Genomic DNA, 19,853 nt, shown 5'->3' with positions numbered 1-19,853 from the left:
AGCCCCAGGGATTCCTTTAAGTGAAATCAAGGAGATGAAATACATTTTGTTTCTCTTTTTGTCAGTCTGCTGACTTTGTGTGCTTTAGAGCACTTGGGCACAGATCCACAGAGGGACTTAGCTGCTGCAACACCTGGCTACTAGGCAACGTGTGCACTACAAGGTAAGGGGGTGTGACCCCCTGCCCATGTACACATACTCGCACGAGCACTCCTCGAGCTAGTGTGGGTGTAAATAGCATCATAGCCTGGAATGTGACGTGCTGTACTGATGAAAAGTGCCAGGTGGTATTATTGTATGACATCAGTCCGGTCACAGTGCAGTGCTTGGGTGGGGAGAAGGGAAGCTCACGTGCCTGCTCTTGCGCACGCTCTGTGAGAAGGCGTTTACCAATAGCAGCAGCAGAGCTGAAACTGAAGAGACACTGGGCAGATCTGTGCACAGGGAAAGAAAAGGGTATAATTTTAGTTACAGTGTGTGTTCAATTGCACAGGCGTCGACTTTCAGCTTTCCCGGAGGGTGCTGCACCCCTGCTGGTCCTCGAAGCCCCGCCCTCACTCCGCCCCTTCCCCCAAGGCTCCACCCCACCTCTTCCGGCCCCCCGCTCCTCTGCCAAGCAGCTGATCATCAGCAGGTGGGAGGTGCTGGGAGAGAGGGGAAGGAGCTGATCAGTGTGGCCCACCAAACAGCTGATTGGCGGGGGACTGGTGGGTGCTGAGCACCCACTATTTTTTTCCTGTGGGTGCTCCAGCCCCAGACCACCCATGGAGTCAGTGCCTATGTCTGGATGTGATAAATTCCTAAGTCTTTTGGAAATAGCATCTCCAGCCAATTGCCAGTTGTCTTGGGGTCACATTTTCCTTTCCCCAGCCATGCAAATACCTAACTTAGCAGGCTCTGTGGGGAGCTGTGCAGGATTGGAGAGGGAATAAAATCACTACTGCAGCCCCTGCACAGCAGCTACTCTAGCCTAGGTGCTGCAATAGAAGCCGCTTCCACCACCCCATGAGGAGGTTCCTGGCTGCTGGATCTCATGGCCCTGCCCCAAGCCTGTGCTCCAGTGTTTCCATATGTTTCAGCCTATTCAGAGCCACCGTGGATACCACGATCTTGGTTCCCACTAGACACAGAAATCCCATGTTACTCCAATTCAGCCCTGTTTTAGGGGCACTGTGGGGCTCCCATGCCTTGAGGAGCCTTTGTGCAGGCCATCCACCAAGGGGTGAACACCACTGACAGTGCAGGTCAGCCTGTAGAACTCCATATACCCTTCAGGCTGATGGGTTGGCTGGCAAAGCTCTTTTCTCATGTTGAACCCTATTTATAGCATGCTGCCTGCAACACATAGCAAGTGACTCACACAGGGTGAAATTCACCCCTGTACAAAGAGCCTCCATGCGCCTCAATTAAGGCCTGTTGTGAGAGACTCTGGAACTAGCCACAGCTATGGAGTTATTAAACCAGACAATTATTTCTAAAGTATATTTGGAAAATGCTGTGTTTTAATCTATACGTGTGGGGAGTGAGAACTCCAGTCCTTTAGCTCTCTCAGATTAAGCTGCAGCAATTCATTTTTGCTGTAAGGATGGAGTTTGATGCTTAATTTTGAGTGTCATGACTTTTGTCAGTCGCTGACATCCCCAAAGGAATTTTGGATTGAATTTCCCCCAAGGTGGTGGCATGATCTGGAAGACCCCATCTGGGGCCCTGCATGGCAGGTTGGCAGCATGTTGTGGCTGGGTTGAGGGGAGGAGCTGATGGCTGGAGTAACTTTTGCCCACACTAGAGGAGGATCACAGCAAATTTATTGGCTACTGTAGCCTCTTGGGCGCAGGAGCAGGCATGGAGCATCCACAAAGCTTTGTGGAAAGATTCCTTCCATCCCAGTTTCCCTCCGGGGTCACAGTGCTTTACCACCCAAACGTTGCAATGCCATATGCTCTCTCAGACTCCTCGCCTGGATAACAAACTCCTTTTCACTTCCAGCATACGTCCACCCACCGTACAAACAACTCCATTCAAGCTACAGCTGAAATCCAGCTAAAGAGTTTGAGTCTGCCCCCTTGCTGAAATAGTACATGTTTGGTGAGGACCTGAGTAAAATTAAGGGTTTAAGTGAAGAGATTTAAACTTTGCCATAAGTGTAAAACTTCAACGCAACCTGATCCTGTGGAGCTGCCAGGGCATCTTCCCAATACTTATCCAAGGGACAAGTGTAGCACTTTCAGCTGTCACACAAGAAAAACAGAAGTGGCTTTGGCCATCCCTCTTAAGCCTGGTCTGTACTATTGAGATAAATTAGTTTTATCTAATTAGTTTTGTTCCCTTAAGTTATGTAACTTAAGTTGACGTAGCTTAGATCGGATTACTGCAGTGTCTACACTGCGCTATGTCAATGGGAGAGCGTCTCCTGTTGACATAGCTTCCACCTCTCAGGGAGGGGGAGTACTGAAGTTGACGGGAGAGCACTCTGCCATTGACTTATCATGTCTTCACCAGACCCACTAAATCGACACCATCAATTGCAGTAGCACAGATTTAGCTGGCAGGGAAGACAAGCCCTTAGTGAGCTAACTGATCTGTAAGCCAGGGAGAAACTGGTCTGGAGGTGTCTTCCTGTAAAGTAGAGTGACCAGATGAGAGGAAGAAAATATCAGGATGGTGGGAGGGTCGCAAAAAAAAAAAAAAAAAAAAAAGGCGAGTGCTGCCGGCGGAGCAGGAGAGAAAAAAATCTCAAACGTCTCTTCTGAGTACCCTCAAGCGGAGCCTTCTGCCTCCCCTGCCAAATGTCCCACCCCAGGAGTAGCAAACCCCCCCCCCGAGCTGCACAGCTGGGGGTTCTTCGGGGTCACAGGCAGTGGCTGGACGTCTAGTTTCCTTCGGCCTCCCCCGCATCTGTCCTAGCAGCTTGGCCCAAGGCCTCTCTCTGTTCTGCCTTCGTCGGCTCAGCCCAGCGCCTGGCCCTCAGGCAGCCTGTCCAGAGCCATCCCTGCCACAAAGCGGACACGTGGTTACCACAGGGCTTCTCTGGGGTCTGCCCCCCAGAGCTCCCCGCGATTCACCGCCCCGGGGCTATGCCGCGGCCTCACACCCTCGGGAGCTGGTGACATTACCGTGGGGCTCTGCTATGGCCCCACGTCGTGTCCAGGAGCCGCTGGAGGCCAGACGGCCCCGCCCTGCGCCCCCCCCCCCACCCCATGGCGTGCAAGGCTCTTGGCAAAGTCCTACGAGCGAGGTGGGGGAACCGGCGGCTCCCCACCGGCCACGGCGTCACTTCCGGCCGAGCATCCAGTAGTAACCCCTTCCAGATCCGGCGGGGGAGGCCAGCTCGTGCCGGCTGAGCAGGAGAGAGGGGAAAAAAAAAAGCCGAGTGCTGCTGGCGAAGCAAATATCGGAGCAAAATGCGTCCTGACCAAAGATTGGTTGGGTCGGGATGCAGGACAAACACTTAAATATCGGGATGATCCTGTTTTTATCGGGATGTCTGGTCACCCTACTTTAAAGGCAGTAGCAAAACTCTCAATGGGACTTCAGTGTGTGGGGGATCAGGCCCTTGTTCCCTTCATTAGATGCCCTGTACTAAAACAGCACGAAAGTCAAAAAGAAAGAATAGCATTCTGTTTGATTCTAGTACAGTTAAAACCAGTCCCTAGAAATTCATGCTGTCATCACTACCCCCATCACTGGCTCTCAGACACTTTGTCAAATGCAGGGAGCAGGTGCAGCCCCCATGGAAGTTACTGTGCCAAATTCAGCAGTGGAATAAAGGATGGCGCCAGTTACATGCTGGGTGTCAATTGGTCATAAACAGGTGGGTAAGTGGCAAAGCAGTGAAATTTGCACCCATTTGTCACTCAGCAAATGTGGAAAGCTGAGGGAGAGAGAGTTCAGCAGGAAAACCAGCCAACAGCAGAGTAAGATAAAACTGGTGTACTTCCCCCTCCCCCCACCCCGGCTCTCCCCTCCCACACAAACCACCCCCGCATGCCTGAGGTAGGGATTACTGGGGGAAGGTCTGTGGGCTGTGTTATGTAGGAGGTCAGACTAGATGATTATGATGGTCCCTTCTGGCTTTTAAAATGTCTGAAGTCATAAAATATATACCTGGTCTATGTCCCCTGGGCCTCCGAGAGAGCTGCGCCTGCTTCTCGCAGGACTCGGTTTGGTCCCCATCGTGATTTTCTTTACTCCAGGGTTATGCCAACTTTAGCTGTCCTAACCAGTGCTGTGCGCCTGTGAGGGGCAGTCTGCACAGTCGGAGGTTGTGTATAGTCAGCAATCAGCAGTGATTAATACCAGTGATGGTTCCAAGAGCCCAAGGACTCCCGTTATGCTCTGTCCCATGCCGGAGGCACAGGGAGTGAACAAGGCTCTTGCACCCTTGCATGCCCATGTAGAAGTTTGAGCAGCATTTGGTCCCAAATTAGGGACTATCTGAACGTTTTCACGTTATTACATAAACCTGCTTCCTTTTGAGAGCTTTCTCATTTAAAACGACAGTATAATTACACTCAGTTAATACAGGGGCAAATCCTGAGTTTCTTAACTAGTTTTCACTTGGCCATTACATAGGGAAACTTCCCACTGAACAACTGAGTAAGGCCATAAAGATTTGAGCAGAGACATCATTTTCAGCACGAAAGGAGCATTTTATTATTCCCATCATGCTCGGGCTCTCCTAGAACATCTCATGTATTATTCTTTTAACACTCTTCTGTTAAAGGGACCCTGTAGGATGAGGACATCTTTAAACAATTTTGTTCTAAAAATCTGCATTTTCTTACTATGGTTACTAGGAGTGTAACCGTGACTGCGAGCCCAGCTAATGTAATTTTGCCCCACACTTTCTCTTTATGCTATATGGTGCTCTAACATGCTGGGATGCACTAACCTCTCCACTAAATAAAAGTTTAGCTATTTAATGAATGACAGATTTCTAAGGATCAGTGCTGCTGTGATCTCTGCAAACCGGAGCTAGGCAGGTGTAAGCTCTGAGTGTCCTTCCTTCCTTTTCTTCTTCACTCCCCATTCCTGCCATCACCATGTTAATTTGCTTGTGTGTTATCCCCTCATTCTCTGTTCTTGTGTCTATTACATTGTAACCTCTCTGGGATAGGCACTGTGCCGGCCTTTGTTTAGACATTATCCTGCAGTGTGAGACTCCAATCCTCATTTGCGCCGCTGGGCACTTTCAATATACATCATGATGATAATCATAGAATATCAGGGTTGGAAGGGACCTCAGGAGGTCATCCAGTCCAACCCCCTGCTCAAAGCAATAATGAATGAATCAGGTGCTCATCACTTTCCCTATTCAGTTGTCAATTAATATCGAAACATCCTTTTCTGATCCTACCATCATTTTTATAACTTGAGTCAAGGAACTATTAGAGGTCCCCCAGCACAATCTGTTGCCATAATGTTAGTGACATAATCTAGGGGACAGATTTTTTATCGCATTCATCAAACAGATGAATATTTAATTAAACAAATGTCTTTCTCAAGGTGTAATTCTGTTTGTTATTTAGAACTTATGAGCTCTGAAAGGTGAGCAGGTTTTGTTGACAAAAGGGAAGTAGTTGTGAATGCTGGGCAAGCAGGACGTTCATCATTCAGAGAAGGAAGTGTCTTGCATTACTTAACAGTATCCTCCAGGTGATGAAGCTGTGTTGCTGTGCTCCAGAAGCAGTTCCCTTGAGTCCGCTTTGACTTGATGGTTAAAACCTCCAGTGCAAAGGGCCTTCATGAAGGGGCAGATGGCAAGCTAGAAAGTGGAATTAAATTAAGAGATCTTGGGCCTACACCCAGGATGAAAAACAATCAGAGGGGGAGAGGAAATAACCAAAGTGTTGATGACTTGGGCCAATTTATAAAATGGCTGCTACAAATTTTGCATGTGCACCTGTGGTATCTGGAAAACATGTATTTGTGCATGTGCAAATAGGGACTTAGGTGCACAATTACCTGTTTTGCATGCAAAAATTCCAATTTGCATGTGCAAATACAGGGTTTGCATGCACACTCGGTGTGTCCACATTTTGCAGGCACAATTCAGGGAGCCATTTTAGAAAATATGGCTCTTTTTGTCACAAGATTAAAATTCTCTAATCTATCTCTCTTAATAGCAGGAATAGCAGAGGAACATAATATATCACAAATAGAAGAGTAAATACATAAAATATGTTGGATACAGTACAATTTTGATGTGGCACCAGGATTTTTCTTCTCTGTGGAATGACCCAGATAAGGTTGTTATATCTAAGTCAGTGTACGCACATATAAAACTTGGTGCGGTAAAATATCTTATTTTTTGTAATATGCTATGCACTTTACAGGCATGCAATAAGATGGATCCCTCTCCCTTGGAAAAGTTACGGTATAAACAGACAAAATTACAAAAGAGTGAGGAAGGAAGCAGAATTGGGGCAAAGTAAATAATGGGGAATGGGAATGGAGTGGGAGGTTGGGGAAGGGATGTGCAAAAAGATTAAAGAGTTTCCTGAGTGACACAGTGTGCATCATGTTATATTTGGAACCATCCATTCATTAGTTTATTGATCTAATGTATTTTGATTTGTAGTAATGTGCTGTAAGTATGATAAATTGTTCTGAAGTATATTGTAATAGGGAAAAATACAACCTCCATCCAAAGCCAGAACTATATTGAACAGCAACTAGATAAGGAAACAAGGTTATTTATCAGAAAGTCTCCAGTGTAAAAGAGCAAATGTATGTATAGATCTGTGCATTGTCACTCTCACTAGGAATCTGTGGTGAGAATCCAGGCTGAGGTTTATGTGATGCTATGTTTGTTGTTCTCAGCATCTAATAATTGCCCCATTCTATTCAGATCAGATCTATTATCAACACTTTGCTTCTATCACCTCACTTAGGCAATCTATAAGATGGTTTCTTCAGTAATGAAGATGCCAGAAGATGAGTCAACACCAGAGAAAAGGACAGAGAAAATCTTCCGTCAGATGGACACCAATCGAGATGGTAGGAATCTTAGGCATTTCCCTTTAACACTCTCTACTCTGCAGTTACTGACAGCTGGCTTTCCATCGAAGAGCAAGACTGATTGAGGAAGTAGAGAGAGATCACTCTGATGTCGACAGTCAGTAGTTTCAGAGGGGTAGCCGTGTTAGTCTGTATCAGCAAAAACAACAAGGAGTCCTTGTGGCACCTTAGAGACTAACAAATTTATTTGCGCATAAGCTTTTGTGGGCTAGAATTTAAAGCAGTGACTCCTTCTATGGCCTTGGGGAAGTCACTTAGGACTTGATTATGCTCGAGCTCTGCTGACTTCAGTGCTCTGGATTCTACCAGTGCAACTGAAAGCAGAACTGGCCCTTTAACCTGTCTGCTACAGTTTCTCCATTTACCTAACTCACAGAAGGTTTGAGGAGGGTTTATTAGTTAATGTTTATAAAATGCCTTGAAGATGAAAACATGAAGGGCTAGATCACAAAGGGACTTAGATGTTGTAACCCCTAACTTCTAGGCTGCCTAGTGGAAACCTCAGCCTCAGATTAGGTGCCCAGGCTCCCATATAGCACATGGGGAAAGTTAGGCACATAAGAGAGGGATCTTCTGAAGCCAGCAAGCTGAGCAGGGTGCTGCCTAAACTACCCAGGAGTGAAATGCAGAAGAAAGGGGTGGGGCTTTGGGCAAAGATCGGGCACTCTAGGCACCAGACTGATGAGCTGGAGGAAGATGCCTATCTCTGCTCAGGATTCTCAGCCATAAAAAGCTCTCCTGGAGTTAGATGCCTAAACCAGGTCAGCCCTTTCTTGTGAAAACACACAGACAGAAAGAAACCCACTCAGTTATAGCCCTTAGCCAGGGCATGCACCTAGGATGTGGGAGACTCAGACTCTTTGGAGCAGGGACGTGAACTCAGGTCTCCATGCGAGGGCCCTAACCACCAGGCTGTGGGGTATTCTAGGGCAGGTCTTGCACTGTCTCTCTTGTTGAAGCTGTTTTGCTTGGTATAAATAATTAAATAGTCAGTGGAGCAGGCACTTGAAGAGGACACTCCCACATCCCAGGTGAGCCCCTAACCACTGGACTATAGAGTCAGTCTCTTGCTATCTTTTTCTCTGGCCCAATCAATGTTTAATTATTTGTAGAACACTTAATCCAGGAGGGTTAGAGCGATCCCCCTGAGCAGGGCCGTCCCTACCCATACGCAAAGGACACCGCTGCATAGAGCACCCTGCGCAGCTGCGTACTGCTCCAGCCCCAGCCCCGTCTCTGCCCGCCCCTGCTCCGCCCCCATTCCACCCCTTCCCCAAAGCCCTGTCCCTTTTCCACCCTCACCCCACCTCTTCTCTCCCCAGCCTCGCCCCCACTCCACCCCTTCCCCAAAGCCCTGTCCCTTTTCCACCCTCACCCCACCTCTTCTCTCCCCAGCCTCGCCCCCACTCCACCCCTTCCCCAAAGCCCCGGCCCTGCTCCTCCTCAGCCCTGCCCCCACTCCCCTGAGGACTGCAGCAGGGCTGGGTCTGCACTCACCAGTAGCGGGAAGTGCAGTGACCCGGCCCCAGCTGCGCTGCCAGTGAATGCTGGGGAGCGGTTCCCCCTGTCCCCCAAATCAGCCCTCCCCCTCCCCCCCGTGGAGGGACTGCGTAGGGGCCCAAAATAGCTAGGGATGGCCCTGCCCCTGAGTACCAAGAGCCTGCTCCTTTCAAGCCCTCCTGGAATGTGGGTGCTGTGAGTTCAAGTCAGGCAGAGGGTTTCCCACATCCCAGGTGAGTGCTCTGGGCTATTGGGTGTTCTGGACACATGACCAATTCCCTGCCTGCTCACCCCCAGCTATCTTTCACCCAAGGCTCAAGCTGGTAGGCATGCTGTAAGAACAGGATCAGGTCCTACAAGCAAAATAGGTGGGGGAGACACCTAGTTTGAGAATCCTGCTGGAGCTTTGGTATGCGCTGTGAGGCAGTGTCAGGACTTGGGCAGCTTTGTGTGTGCCTGCCAGGCAGAACCTAGGTGCCTGCAGGGCTAGGCTGCATCTGAGCCTTGTTGAGCCACTGGCAGCTACAGTAGTATAGAAACAGCCTTCAAACCATCTTCGTTATGCTGGAGAACCAGCACAGCAAAACACACACTCTGCATTGGTGTAAATAATTGTACAAGGTGAAGGAAAGTGAAGACTCCAAGGTATGAAATCTCTTGGGGATCTCTCTCACATCAGTATACACAGTCCCTTTGTGCTAAAATAACCCTCTGTATGTTGTTAGCAGCTGAGTAAAAAAAAATCATTATAAAGCAATAAAGAATGAAAAGCCATTACTTATTGGAAAAGTGTCTCTTCTAGAGTCTTTTCTATTTAACTCATGTCATTGCCTTATTGTAAAGATAATACTAATGTTTACTTTCTTCTGTACAGTCTTGCTTAGCAGACATCTACAGCTTTCAGGCAGTTCTGCAACATCCATCTTGCAAGGAGGGGGAAAAAAGATTTAATTCATCTCCACTAATTATACAGCTAACCAAGAGGCTGTGTGAAAACTGACAGCCTTATCTTATGTTTCAGATTTCAGAATTTCAGGGTTTAGTTTTGTTTTAAAGAAAGGAAATTAACAGAATACCATAGCTATGGAAATGTAACCTCATTAAACTGAAGTGAAATAGTTCTAAAATTGGTCAGACTTTTTAAAGGGGACTTGATGCTGCAGAATTGTTGCTTAGAAACCTATGTTCTGATTTTTCGTTTAATTAAATTTGGAGAAGTGTTTGCAAAAGGGAAGTCATGTACCCAACATTTAATGGAGAGAGGTGTGCTGTACATTTGGTCTGTGGTTGGATTTGAAGTGGGTTGTGTTTTTTTTTTTTAATCTTTGTGTTAGATCTTAAACAGCTAAGTTTAAGTGGTTCTTTAAAAAAAAAAGTACATCAGGCTTAGACAGTATTACTTTTTTCATCTTCACAGCACTTTACAGACACTGAATATGGCTCCCCACAAAACTTTGTAAAGTTAGCAGATTAATTTAGAGTAAATATTGTCACTGTTTTTCAGATGGGAGACCCTCTATTGTAGGCTTTTGTACAGGTGCTTGTCATTGTGGAGACTTTCAGTGTGAGACATGGGTTTAGAACCCAGGTGTGCCTGGCTCCTTAGACCACTGCGCCTTGCCACTCTAATAGACAGACTAGGGCTGGGGTATTCAAAGGAGCCTAAGGAAGTTTGGTGGGAACTAAGCCACTATCTCCCTTTAGTCTCCTTTAAAGTTCCCTGTCTAACAGGCTAGCTGGCTCTGGAAGACTGTTGAATTAGGAGCTTTGATCAAGTGTGTTAGGAATATCATTGTTTTGGGGAAAATGGTAGTATAGTAGAACCTCAGAGTTGCAAACACCTCGGGAATGGAGGTTGTTCATAACTCTGAACAAAACGTTATGGTTTTTTTCCCCAAAAGTTTACAACTGAACATTAATTTAATACAGCTTTGAAACTTTCCTATGCAGAAGGAAAATGCTGCTTTTAACCATTTGAATTAAAATGAAAAAGTCACAGAAACAGTTTCCTTACCTTGACAAATCTTTTTTTAAAACTTTCCCTTTATTTTTTTAGTAGTTTGCATTTAGCACAATACTGTAGTGTATCTGGTGAGGGGTTTGGGGTTTTTTTGGTCTCTGCTGCTGCCTGATTGTGTACTTCCGGTATGTGGTTGACCAGTCAGTTTGTAACTCTGAGGTTCTACTGTACTCCCTGTTGAGCAGATAAATTTGGTCTTCATTACTTATTATGATTTATTAGTATTGTGGTCACACTTCAGTGCAGCAGTTGGGATTGGAGACCCATTGTGCTAGGCACTGTGCAAACATATAGCAGTAGACAGTGCCTGCCCCAAAGAACCTAATGTGACAGGCCCAGTCCAGCAAAGACTCAGATATGTGCTTATCTATGTGCACCATGAGTAAGGTCTTCTATTAAGCACATGCCTAAACCTTTGCAGGATTGTGGCTTTTCTAGAGAAGACGGGGGAAACCCAGCAACAAGGTAGAACCACAATGTCAAAGGTATATGGCAAGTCATTCAGCAAGTGCTGTCCTGGGTCCCTGCACTCTGGTGGTAGGATACAAGTAATACTCTGTGGCTGCAATGGGAGTTACTCATACCCTGCCATGGGAGAGTAGAGGCCCATCTGGTTTGCAGAGCAGCGTGGGCAATGTCCTTTGGAGAAGATGCAAATTAGAGCTGAGCAAAATTGAGAATATTTGTCCCACAGGGAATTCCAACATTTCAACATTTGTTTTCATCCCAAATCAAGGCAAGAAATTGAAATTTTGAAGAAAAAAAATGTGGGGGGAACAAAAATATTGAAATGTTTTGATTTGGAAATGTAGAAATGTTTCTTTTTGACATTTTCAGTCCAAATGAAACTTTTTGATACTCCCCAATTGAAATGCTTTGTTTGAAGTCAGTTCAGCAGTAAATTGCATTTCCCATTGTGGCATATTACCTCATGGGAGTTCAGGCGAGAGGCAAATCCACATTGTATTATGGGAGAGGTATTTCTCCAGGGAGCTCACACAGTAGGAGAGAATGGGGGACCAAACTACAAATCCCATAAGGCAATGTGCTGAGAGGGAAATGCAGTGCAATGTTTTATTGAACAAAACAAACCACTTTGGGTCAGTTCAACAAAATGAAATATCTGATTCTGGTCAACTCGACCCACTCTGAAATATTTTATTTCAATTTTTCCCAATGGAAAGTCAGATTTTCAGCAAAATCAAGATTTTTCCCATAGAAAATTTTGATTTTGCAGAAACAGATTAATTTTTGGGGGGGCCAGAATGTCATAGAATCATTCAAATGTGGGGCTCGAAGGGACGTCAAGTAGTCATCAAGCCCAGTCCCCTGTGCTGGATAAAGTAAACCCAGACCATTCTTGACAGGTGTTTCTCCAACCTGTTCTTAAAAACCTCCAATGATGGGGATTCCACAACCTCTCTTGGAAGCCTATTCCAGAGCATAACTATCTTTATAGTTAAAAAGTTTTTCCTAATATCTAACCTAAATCTCCCTTGCTGCAGATCAAGCCCATTACTGCTTGTCCTACCTTGAGGAGACACATGGAGAACAATTGATCACCGTCCTCTTTATAACAGCCCTTAATGTATTTGAAGACTTATCAGGTCCCCCTCTCAAGTGTCCTTTTCTCAAGATTAACCATGCCTAGTTTTCTTAACCTTTCCTCATAAGTAAGGTTTTCTAAACCTTTTACCATTTTTGTTGCTCTCCTCTGGACTCTCTCCAGTTTGTCCACAACTTTCCCAAATAGTGGCACCCAGAATTGGACACAGTACTCCAGCTGAAGCCTCAGCAGTGCTGAGAAGAGCAGGACAATTATGTGTCTTACATATGACACTCCTGTTAATACACCTCCAGAATATCAGCCTTATTAGCAATTGTGTCACATATCTCATATTCAATTTGTGATCCCTATAACCCCCAGATCCTTTTCAGCAGTACTATCACCTAGCCAGTTATTCCCCATTTTGTAGGTGTGCATTTGATTTTTTCTTTCCTAAGTGAAGCCCTTTGTATTTGTCTTTACTGAATTTCATCTTGTTGAATTCAGACCAATTCTCCATTCCAGGGGTCAGCAACCTCTGGCACGTGGCTCACCAGGGTAAGCACCCTGGCGGGCCGGGCCAGTTTGTTTACCTGCCGCATCGACAGGTTCGGCCAATCGCGGCTCCCACTGGCCGCGGTTCACCATCCCAGGCCAATGGGGGTGGTAGCCCGCACCGCTTCCCGCAGCCCCCATTGGCCTGGGACGGCGAATGTGCTTACCCTGGCGAGCCGTGTGCCAGAGGTTGCCGACCCCTCCTCCATTCCAGTGGAAGTTTTTCTATCCTGTCTTTTGCACACAAGCTTCTCAGATAGAGGTTGCCCTATAGTGATAAAGCCTGCAGTTAAAAATTGCCTGTTCAGGACCTAGATACTACTGTAATGGGCACTCTAAAGAAACCCCAGGTGAATAGATGGATATGGGTCCTTAATTCAAACATACATTTGGAAAAGGTACTTGTATGTACTCAGAGCAAGTCCATAGCTTTTAGAGCCTGCCTGTCTCCTCCTGTGATTCTGGGTCTATTGCAAGGAACCAAAGCACTTGTGCCACCAGCCCTCACATTTAAATGGAGGGAGCATTCTCCAAGCATGTCTACACTTACCATGGATCAGCGCTGCGGCAATCGATCCACTGTAAGTTGATTTAGAGGGTCTAGTGAAGACCCACTAAATCAACAGCAGATCACTCTCCTGTTGACTCTAGTACTCCACCGGAACTAGAAGCCTAAGGTAAGTCGACGGGAGAGTTTCTCCCATCAGCCCAGCGTGGTGTAGACACTGCAATAAGTCGACCTAAGCTATGTTGACTCCAGCTACGTTATTCACATAGCTGGAGTTGCATAACTTAAGTTGACGTAACTCTGTAGTGTAGACCTGCCCTCAGAGAGGGTTCTTCAAATCTGAAAGTCTCTCCCCACAATACTGATCCACCAGAGCCTAGATTTTGCTACTTTCAGGCAGGCTGCAAGGCCTAACGGTTTTCCCATGCTTTCCTTGTAGTGCTAATTTGTAAATTTCCGTATGTATCCATAGTGTTAAAGCATTTCATATGTGCTGTGATTGATTAGTGCATTTTATAATGCTAAACAAACATTTATGATTTTTTTTTATTAGGCAAACTCTCTCTGGAAGAGTTCATCCGAGGGGCCAAGAGTGATCCATCCATAGTCCGTCTCCTTCAGTGTGATCCTAGCAGTGCAGGGCAATTCTAAAACAGTTCTTTGGATGAATTGTGTATCTGCTTTTTGTTTTGTTTCTTTGCCAAACAACATTCATGGTGGTGTTGCCTCTATATGACCAATTATGCCTTCTTTTGTGGCATCTTTTAGCTTCATTTGTTGTGGATTAATTATAAGAATGCTGAATGCTCTTAATAGTTTGTCCAGAACACAGACAGAATACTGTTTTAAATGGACATTGTGGTGTTAACTTGTTTAGAAGATTTTATTTTGTTCAATTTTCTGTTCTCAAAAGTAAACAAGAAGGAAGAAACCTTCAGCAACACATTATTGCCAGAGTTTAGAATGCTGCTTTAATAGCTGAAAATTCACTCACAGCATCTGAAGCACAATAGTGGTTGAAGTGCAAAGTGTTACAACAGGTGCAGTATTTGATTTGTACAGTCTTTTTTTATCCAGCAGGCACAAGTGAAACTACAAGACAGGATGAGTAAGAAGTGTTAATACAATAAATTAGCAAGTTCTAGCCTACTTCAGTCTCCCTACAATGCCACGTTGTTTCAATACTGTGAAAGTTTTTAAGGTGCATTGAGAAGAGGGGGAAATGATCAGCTGTTTTTTAACAGGCTTATGCTGATTGATTTAACATGGTTTATCTGGAAATCAAACACAATTTATAATCCTGATTAAAACAAAAAAACAGGTGAATGTCACCTGTTGCCATTTCGAATTAGTAAGTGTAGTTGTGTATATTACAAACTGAGTATTGAACACAAATTTAAGGGAGATGTGCGTTGAATGAGAAATTTTCAGATTTGTAATAAAGTAGTTTCTACGCAGGAGACTGGGAGTTGAGCTAAGAAATAACATTGTGCAACCTTAAGCAGCTGACGCTGAGACATGTCCACTGTTATGAATGTTCTTGTATAGACTGGACTTTTTTTTTCTCTCTCTCTCTCTCGACACATAGATAATGTGGTTCCTGTGTCTGCTTCTAAAGGTTGGAGAGCTACTATCACAAACTGTTTTAAAGCTAGAATTGTAGAATTCATATTTCATTTACTTTAGTGGGGTTGAAAGATCTGTACTGAAACAAGGACATGGTACGCTTAATAATATATAAATGTTTTAAAAAAATTAGATGTAAGAGAAAACTGTTGAATGTTTATCTTTTCGCGTGGATGCAAAAGGATTTCTGAAACTTGCTGCTGCAAAATTATTTCATTTGGTCAGGGTCACTATATTCCAAGCACTGTGTACGTTTGGGATCTCGTAAGGAATTTGCAAGCACTGCTTTGGCAAAAAAGCTTAGCAACGCGAGGTACTATGCTGACTGAGTTTGAGATAACCTGTCATTTGTTGAGTCTGCTTTGTGATATGGTAGGTGATATATCACTGCAGTCACTGCCCAATATCAGGAACTTGTGAGACTGCTATAGTATAATCATTGTATGGGGGCAAGGGTGATATTCAGTTAAGTGACCTTGTAGACACTAAACCCCAACTAGCCTTAATTTAAAATAAACTGAATAAAGTAGGTTAGATCTGCTGCTGCAATCTAGTTAAATGCTGATTAGCTATCAGGAAAAAGCAGTAGAATATATTAACAAGTTTTTGCTGATCACTAGCTAGGAGAACATATATCCAGTAATGTAGGAAGGAAAAAGATCCTTGACTTAATTTTCAATACCATTTTTCTCTGTCATGCTTAACATATGGAGCACAGTGAAAATTAATTATAGTTAACATAGTTAATAAGTTCTTTCAAATTTGCTATAAGTGGCAAAGCAATCCTGAATAAAAGGTCATCGGGCCCATTTCTGTCTCAGATGACCTAAAGGGCTTATCCAGAATCAATTTCAATTTAAAGTGGTTACAGAAATGCCATTGATGTCATTCTCCTGCTAAATGAGCTAAAAGACTAGACAGAGTTGTGTGTGAGAGACAGACAGACAGAGGCACACACAAGTGCAGGTTCAATACATAACTTTTTTTTTTTAGCTTTTAGCATAGTCACTGGAAATACTACAGTGAAATTTCCTGGTTGGCTGAAATGGTTTTTGCCTATTTCCCATCCCTGTCTTATCCACACCCCATTGGAGATACTATGCACAAAACAGAACCTTTAAAGCACTTGTGCTCTTCAAGATAATTTTCTGTGTTTGTCAGAAATAGACCTCAGAGAGGCCTTGGCCCTAGAAGAAATCTGCAGAGCTCTCCTCATACTGAGTCAAAGGTCAGTTCTCTCCTTATTGCCTGGAGGGTCAGTTTTCATTTGGACAAATATGGCTAGATCCTTGGTTGTTGTAAATTGCTGCATTAAGGTGAATGGGTCTACACTGATTTACACCCACTGAGGATCTGCTCCTTCATCAAATATAAGCAAACAGTGCCACTGTATCAAAGCCCTTCTTTGGGTCACTTCATCACATCCACTATGTAAGAAAAATAAATTGGAATATAAATTTTCTTAGAAATCTGAATACACATTGAAAAATTCCAATTCCAGGTATCATTGCAGGCTTTTGGATCAAAAGCAGACAAGCTAGAAAAACTGACATTTATTAAAGCTGAAGTAAAGTATGCAAAGTGGATAGCTCCTACAATTAATTTTGTTTCTAATACAGTGAAAGCAGTTGCATGTGACTGAAACTATTAAAATTTTGCCTTTTTTAAGCAGCTGCGTTCCATCTCTTTTTTTTTTGTATTATGAGAATCCTTTGGCCCAGAACCTAGTTCCTCAATTTGGTGTTTGGCTGTTTTTTGACAGAATCAATTTGTGTATTAGTACTTTAAACTATGTGCTTGAAAATGCAACCTGTGATATGACCCCAGGCCAGTGGAGTTGTAATTCTTTCCACTGAAAGACTAGGAATGTAACCCACAGCTGCAGAGGACATAAATAACTGGAGATATGGTTATTGTATAAACATTTACAAAATGCATGAAGATTATTCCTTATTTCTGCCTGCCTTTCACAATTTATTTTGTTTCAAAATATTTACTGTTCCTTTCTTACTCTGCAAGTAAAAATTGCAGATATTTTTAAAATAATCGATAATTGAATTTGTTAAATGAATATCTGCAGTTTATTGGCTAACAAAACAAACATAGTACTGGTATGCATCATTTTTTTTATTGTCTTGCTAATTGTTATTATTACCTTCAGTGATCTCTCAAAAAAAGAATGACCAAAACAAAATGTCACAGCAGCGTAGCCATTTTTAAGGGAATGAATTAAAATATCTGAATCTCAGACTGTAGACAGTACAGGCTGCTTGATATCATTTACGGTAACTTTGTAGATATATTTTCAATAATACTTGTGTATGTTTGCTAGGTAAACTTGACTGATCTGGCATCCAAAAATGTATAGTGTTTTGTGTCTAGCATGTACACCTGGCAACTGTAAAAGTACATAAATTAGAGCTCTATTTACATGGAATTCCTAGTGAACAGAAGTGATGTTAGTTCCTTGCTGGGGGCCTGCCCTTGAAGGAGAGTACCAGTCATCTGTGTAGACTAACTGGTGCACAGAAGCTATAGCAGCCAAGCTGTAAAGCCGTTCAGTATTCACTTTACTGAGCTCTGAAATTGGGAACTTGAAACAGAGCCCCTATAAAGCCAGCTAGCATGCTCTTTTGAGCACTCTGGGTTTGAGGGAAATGAAGCACAACCCTCTTCCAACATCTGAATCCCCATGAACCCAAAGGATTTGGAGGTCCTCTGAGACCTTCAGGTAAAGTTGTAGTATACTTCCTACTAAGCTTATGACTTTTGAACATTTCTCACCATCATTGTTGAGTTGCCTCATGTTTCGTTGTTTTCTGTTATACCATTTGACCTCGACACTCTCTCATGTTTAAATATCTTAAACGTTATCGTTGTTTTAGAACAACAGGAAACTATGTATAAAACTACTTTAAATGGAAGATGTGTAAGTGCACCTTGAAATCTATAAGATGTGCACCTGGAGACAATTATACTATGATGATCTAAAAATATAACTGTTCCCCACACCTTTCTCAGTATATCTGTACTTGCTAATGTGGTACTTGATGAAGTTCTGTGGCCTGCAATGTGCAGGACATCCCACTAGATGATCACAATGGGCCCTTCTGACCTTTAAAGTCTATGACTCGATGAGGTAAACCTGAACATTCAAAGCTAACTTTATAAGCTCTGAGATGTGTCCCTTTTTCTAAACCAATGCTTATTTTGTGAACTCAGGAAAAAGCACAGCAACATGAGCAGAGCAGCCCAGACAAGGTAAGGGAAACATCAGTAGCAGAGGCCACCAGCCAGTCATAATTGCTAGATGTTTCATATTGCAGCCTGGTGTACTAACACAAAAGTAGGGTGTAGTTACACCCTGTGCTGTTGGAAGTATGACCTTGAAGATAGGGTCATTTTTCTAATGAATCACTGTTACAAACCACCTTTTCTACATAACTCTGCTGATTCAGTTGGTACCTGTGGTGGGTTGGTCTTTTGGCTGCAAGATGAAGTATCAGGTGACAGGTGCAAGACCTGCTGGAAGTAATATTTTACCCATTGTTTGCTAAGTAGGGCTTCAAACTACAGAATAGCAGATTTAGATTAAATCTCAGGAAAAACTTCCTAAGTGTAAGAACAGTAGGGCAATGGAACAGACATCTCAGGAGGTTGTGGAAGCTTCTTCAGTGGAGGTTTTCAAAAGCAGGCTGGGTAGCCACCTGTTGTGGATGGTTTAGCCACAACAAATCCTGTATCTTTGTCGGGGATTAAACTAGATGACCTTTGTGGTCCCTTCTAACCCTAAGTATCCTGGATCTTTCTTTGCTCTGTGTTTTACTGTACATTTATACATTATTTAACATATTTAAAGAAGGGGAAATTGGTTTTTGTAGACGCTAAGGACACTATATAATTCTAAAAGCATAAAGAAGCTTTGCAAACACTGGACAAACAACACTCAAGGGTGGAGGGACAAAGGTAGAACAGTAGGTTGGAACCTTATTGTCTCTACCACCAAAACCAAGTATATTTCCAACAAGCTACAGGATCACAGCAGGTGCTTGTGAGAAGAGTGAGATAATTAGTTCTGCTTCTCTATTATTTTCCCCATGGTGCATTAGCACATTTTTGGTATATTTTTGTGTTGTTTACTAGCTGTTTTAAAGACAAAAGGCCCTGCCTTGAATATTGTGTTGTCATTTACACCTGCGCAAACTGAGTGTACACTGCTGCCAGATCAGAATTGTATAGTTCTCCATTCACTTTGCACAGCTGTAAATGGCTACCCAAGATGCAAAGCAGTGGAGAATCAGGCCCAAAGTGTGGTCTCGCACTGAAATTCGACTAGGCTTGGCAGAATTTTGAATTTTTTAATATAATTGTTACTGATCAGTGCTTATTTTTAAGGTTTTTTTCCTATGTTTATTTATCTCTTGAAATTTTCACAGTTGTGGGAAATGGTGGGGGGAGGGTGTGTGTGGAATCAGACAATATGGGTGATCAGGCAATAATTATTTAATGACAGCAGATGTTGACAGTCAAAATGTTAAAGCTTTATAACTGTTAAAAACACAAATTGTCTATTTTTGACATGTGATGTTGACAAAGTACATATCCTTAAATCAAATTCTAATAAGGTCTCAAGCAGCATTTTTCTTACTTTGCCTATCTGTAAATTTTCCTTATCAATAGAAATATATATATTTTTAAATCAAATCCTTCTAACCCTAGATATTACTACGTAAAAAATGGCACCTTCTAACTCAGCAGATCTGCTCCCCGTGTCTGGTGAGAGCTACTGACTGCAGTGACATAAATAAGTTTTTAATACTTTTTGCCTCAGAATCCACTTGAGGAGGAGAGGCAGGTGGATTTTGTGCCTTCATGTGCATCATCAACAGAATTGTTTACTGTGCTCCAACTAGAACTCCAGCCAGATTAGCAGATGTCACTAAGGGCATAACTGGAAGATAATGGCATTTCACAGGTGTAACTGAGGGCATAATTTGGCCTGCAGAACTTTGTTCGCCATCATGATACACAAGAAGGAAAGAACTCAGCTTGACTTTTGAAGACCAGCTTTAGTTTTC

General features: G+C 43.5%; 1 protein-coding gene across 7 annotated transcripts in view; it reads left to right on the top strand.

Annotated features, from left to right (window-relative positions):
- NCALD (neurocalcin delta) overlaps positions 1-13,916 on the top strand; it is a 148,032-nt gene extending 134,116 nt beyond the window's left edge. For all 7 annotated transcript variants that reach the window (XM_039526194.1, XM_039526191.1, XM_039526192.1 and 4 more), the window contains 2 exons: positions 6,894-6,999; positions 13,703-13,916. In XM_039526194.1, the coding sequence (XP_039382128.1) occupies positions 6,894-6,999; positions 13,703-13,800 (204 nt within the window). In that variant the 3' untranslated portion in view covers positions 13,801-13,916. The remainder of the gene's footprint in view (positions 1-6,893; positions 7,000-13,702) is intronic.
- Positions 13,917-19,853: the final 5,937 nt, after the last annotated feature.

This window comes from Mauremys reevesii, linkage group 2 (genome assembly GCF_016161935.1).
Source record: "Mauremys reevesii isolate NIE-2019 linkage group 2, ASM1616193v1, whole genome shotgun sequence".
NCBI classification, from domain to species: Eukaryota; Metazoa; Chordata; order Testudines; family Geoemydidae; genus Mauremys; species Mauremys reevesii.
Note: the sequence above shows the minus strand (reverse complement) of the source record. Positions and strands in the feature narration are given on the sequence as shown.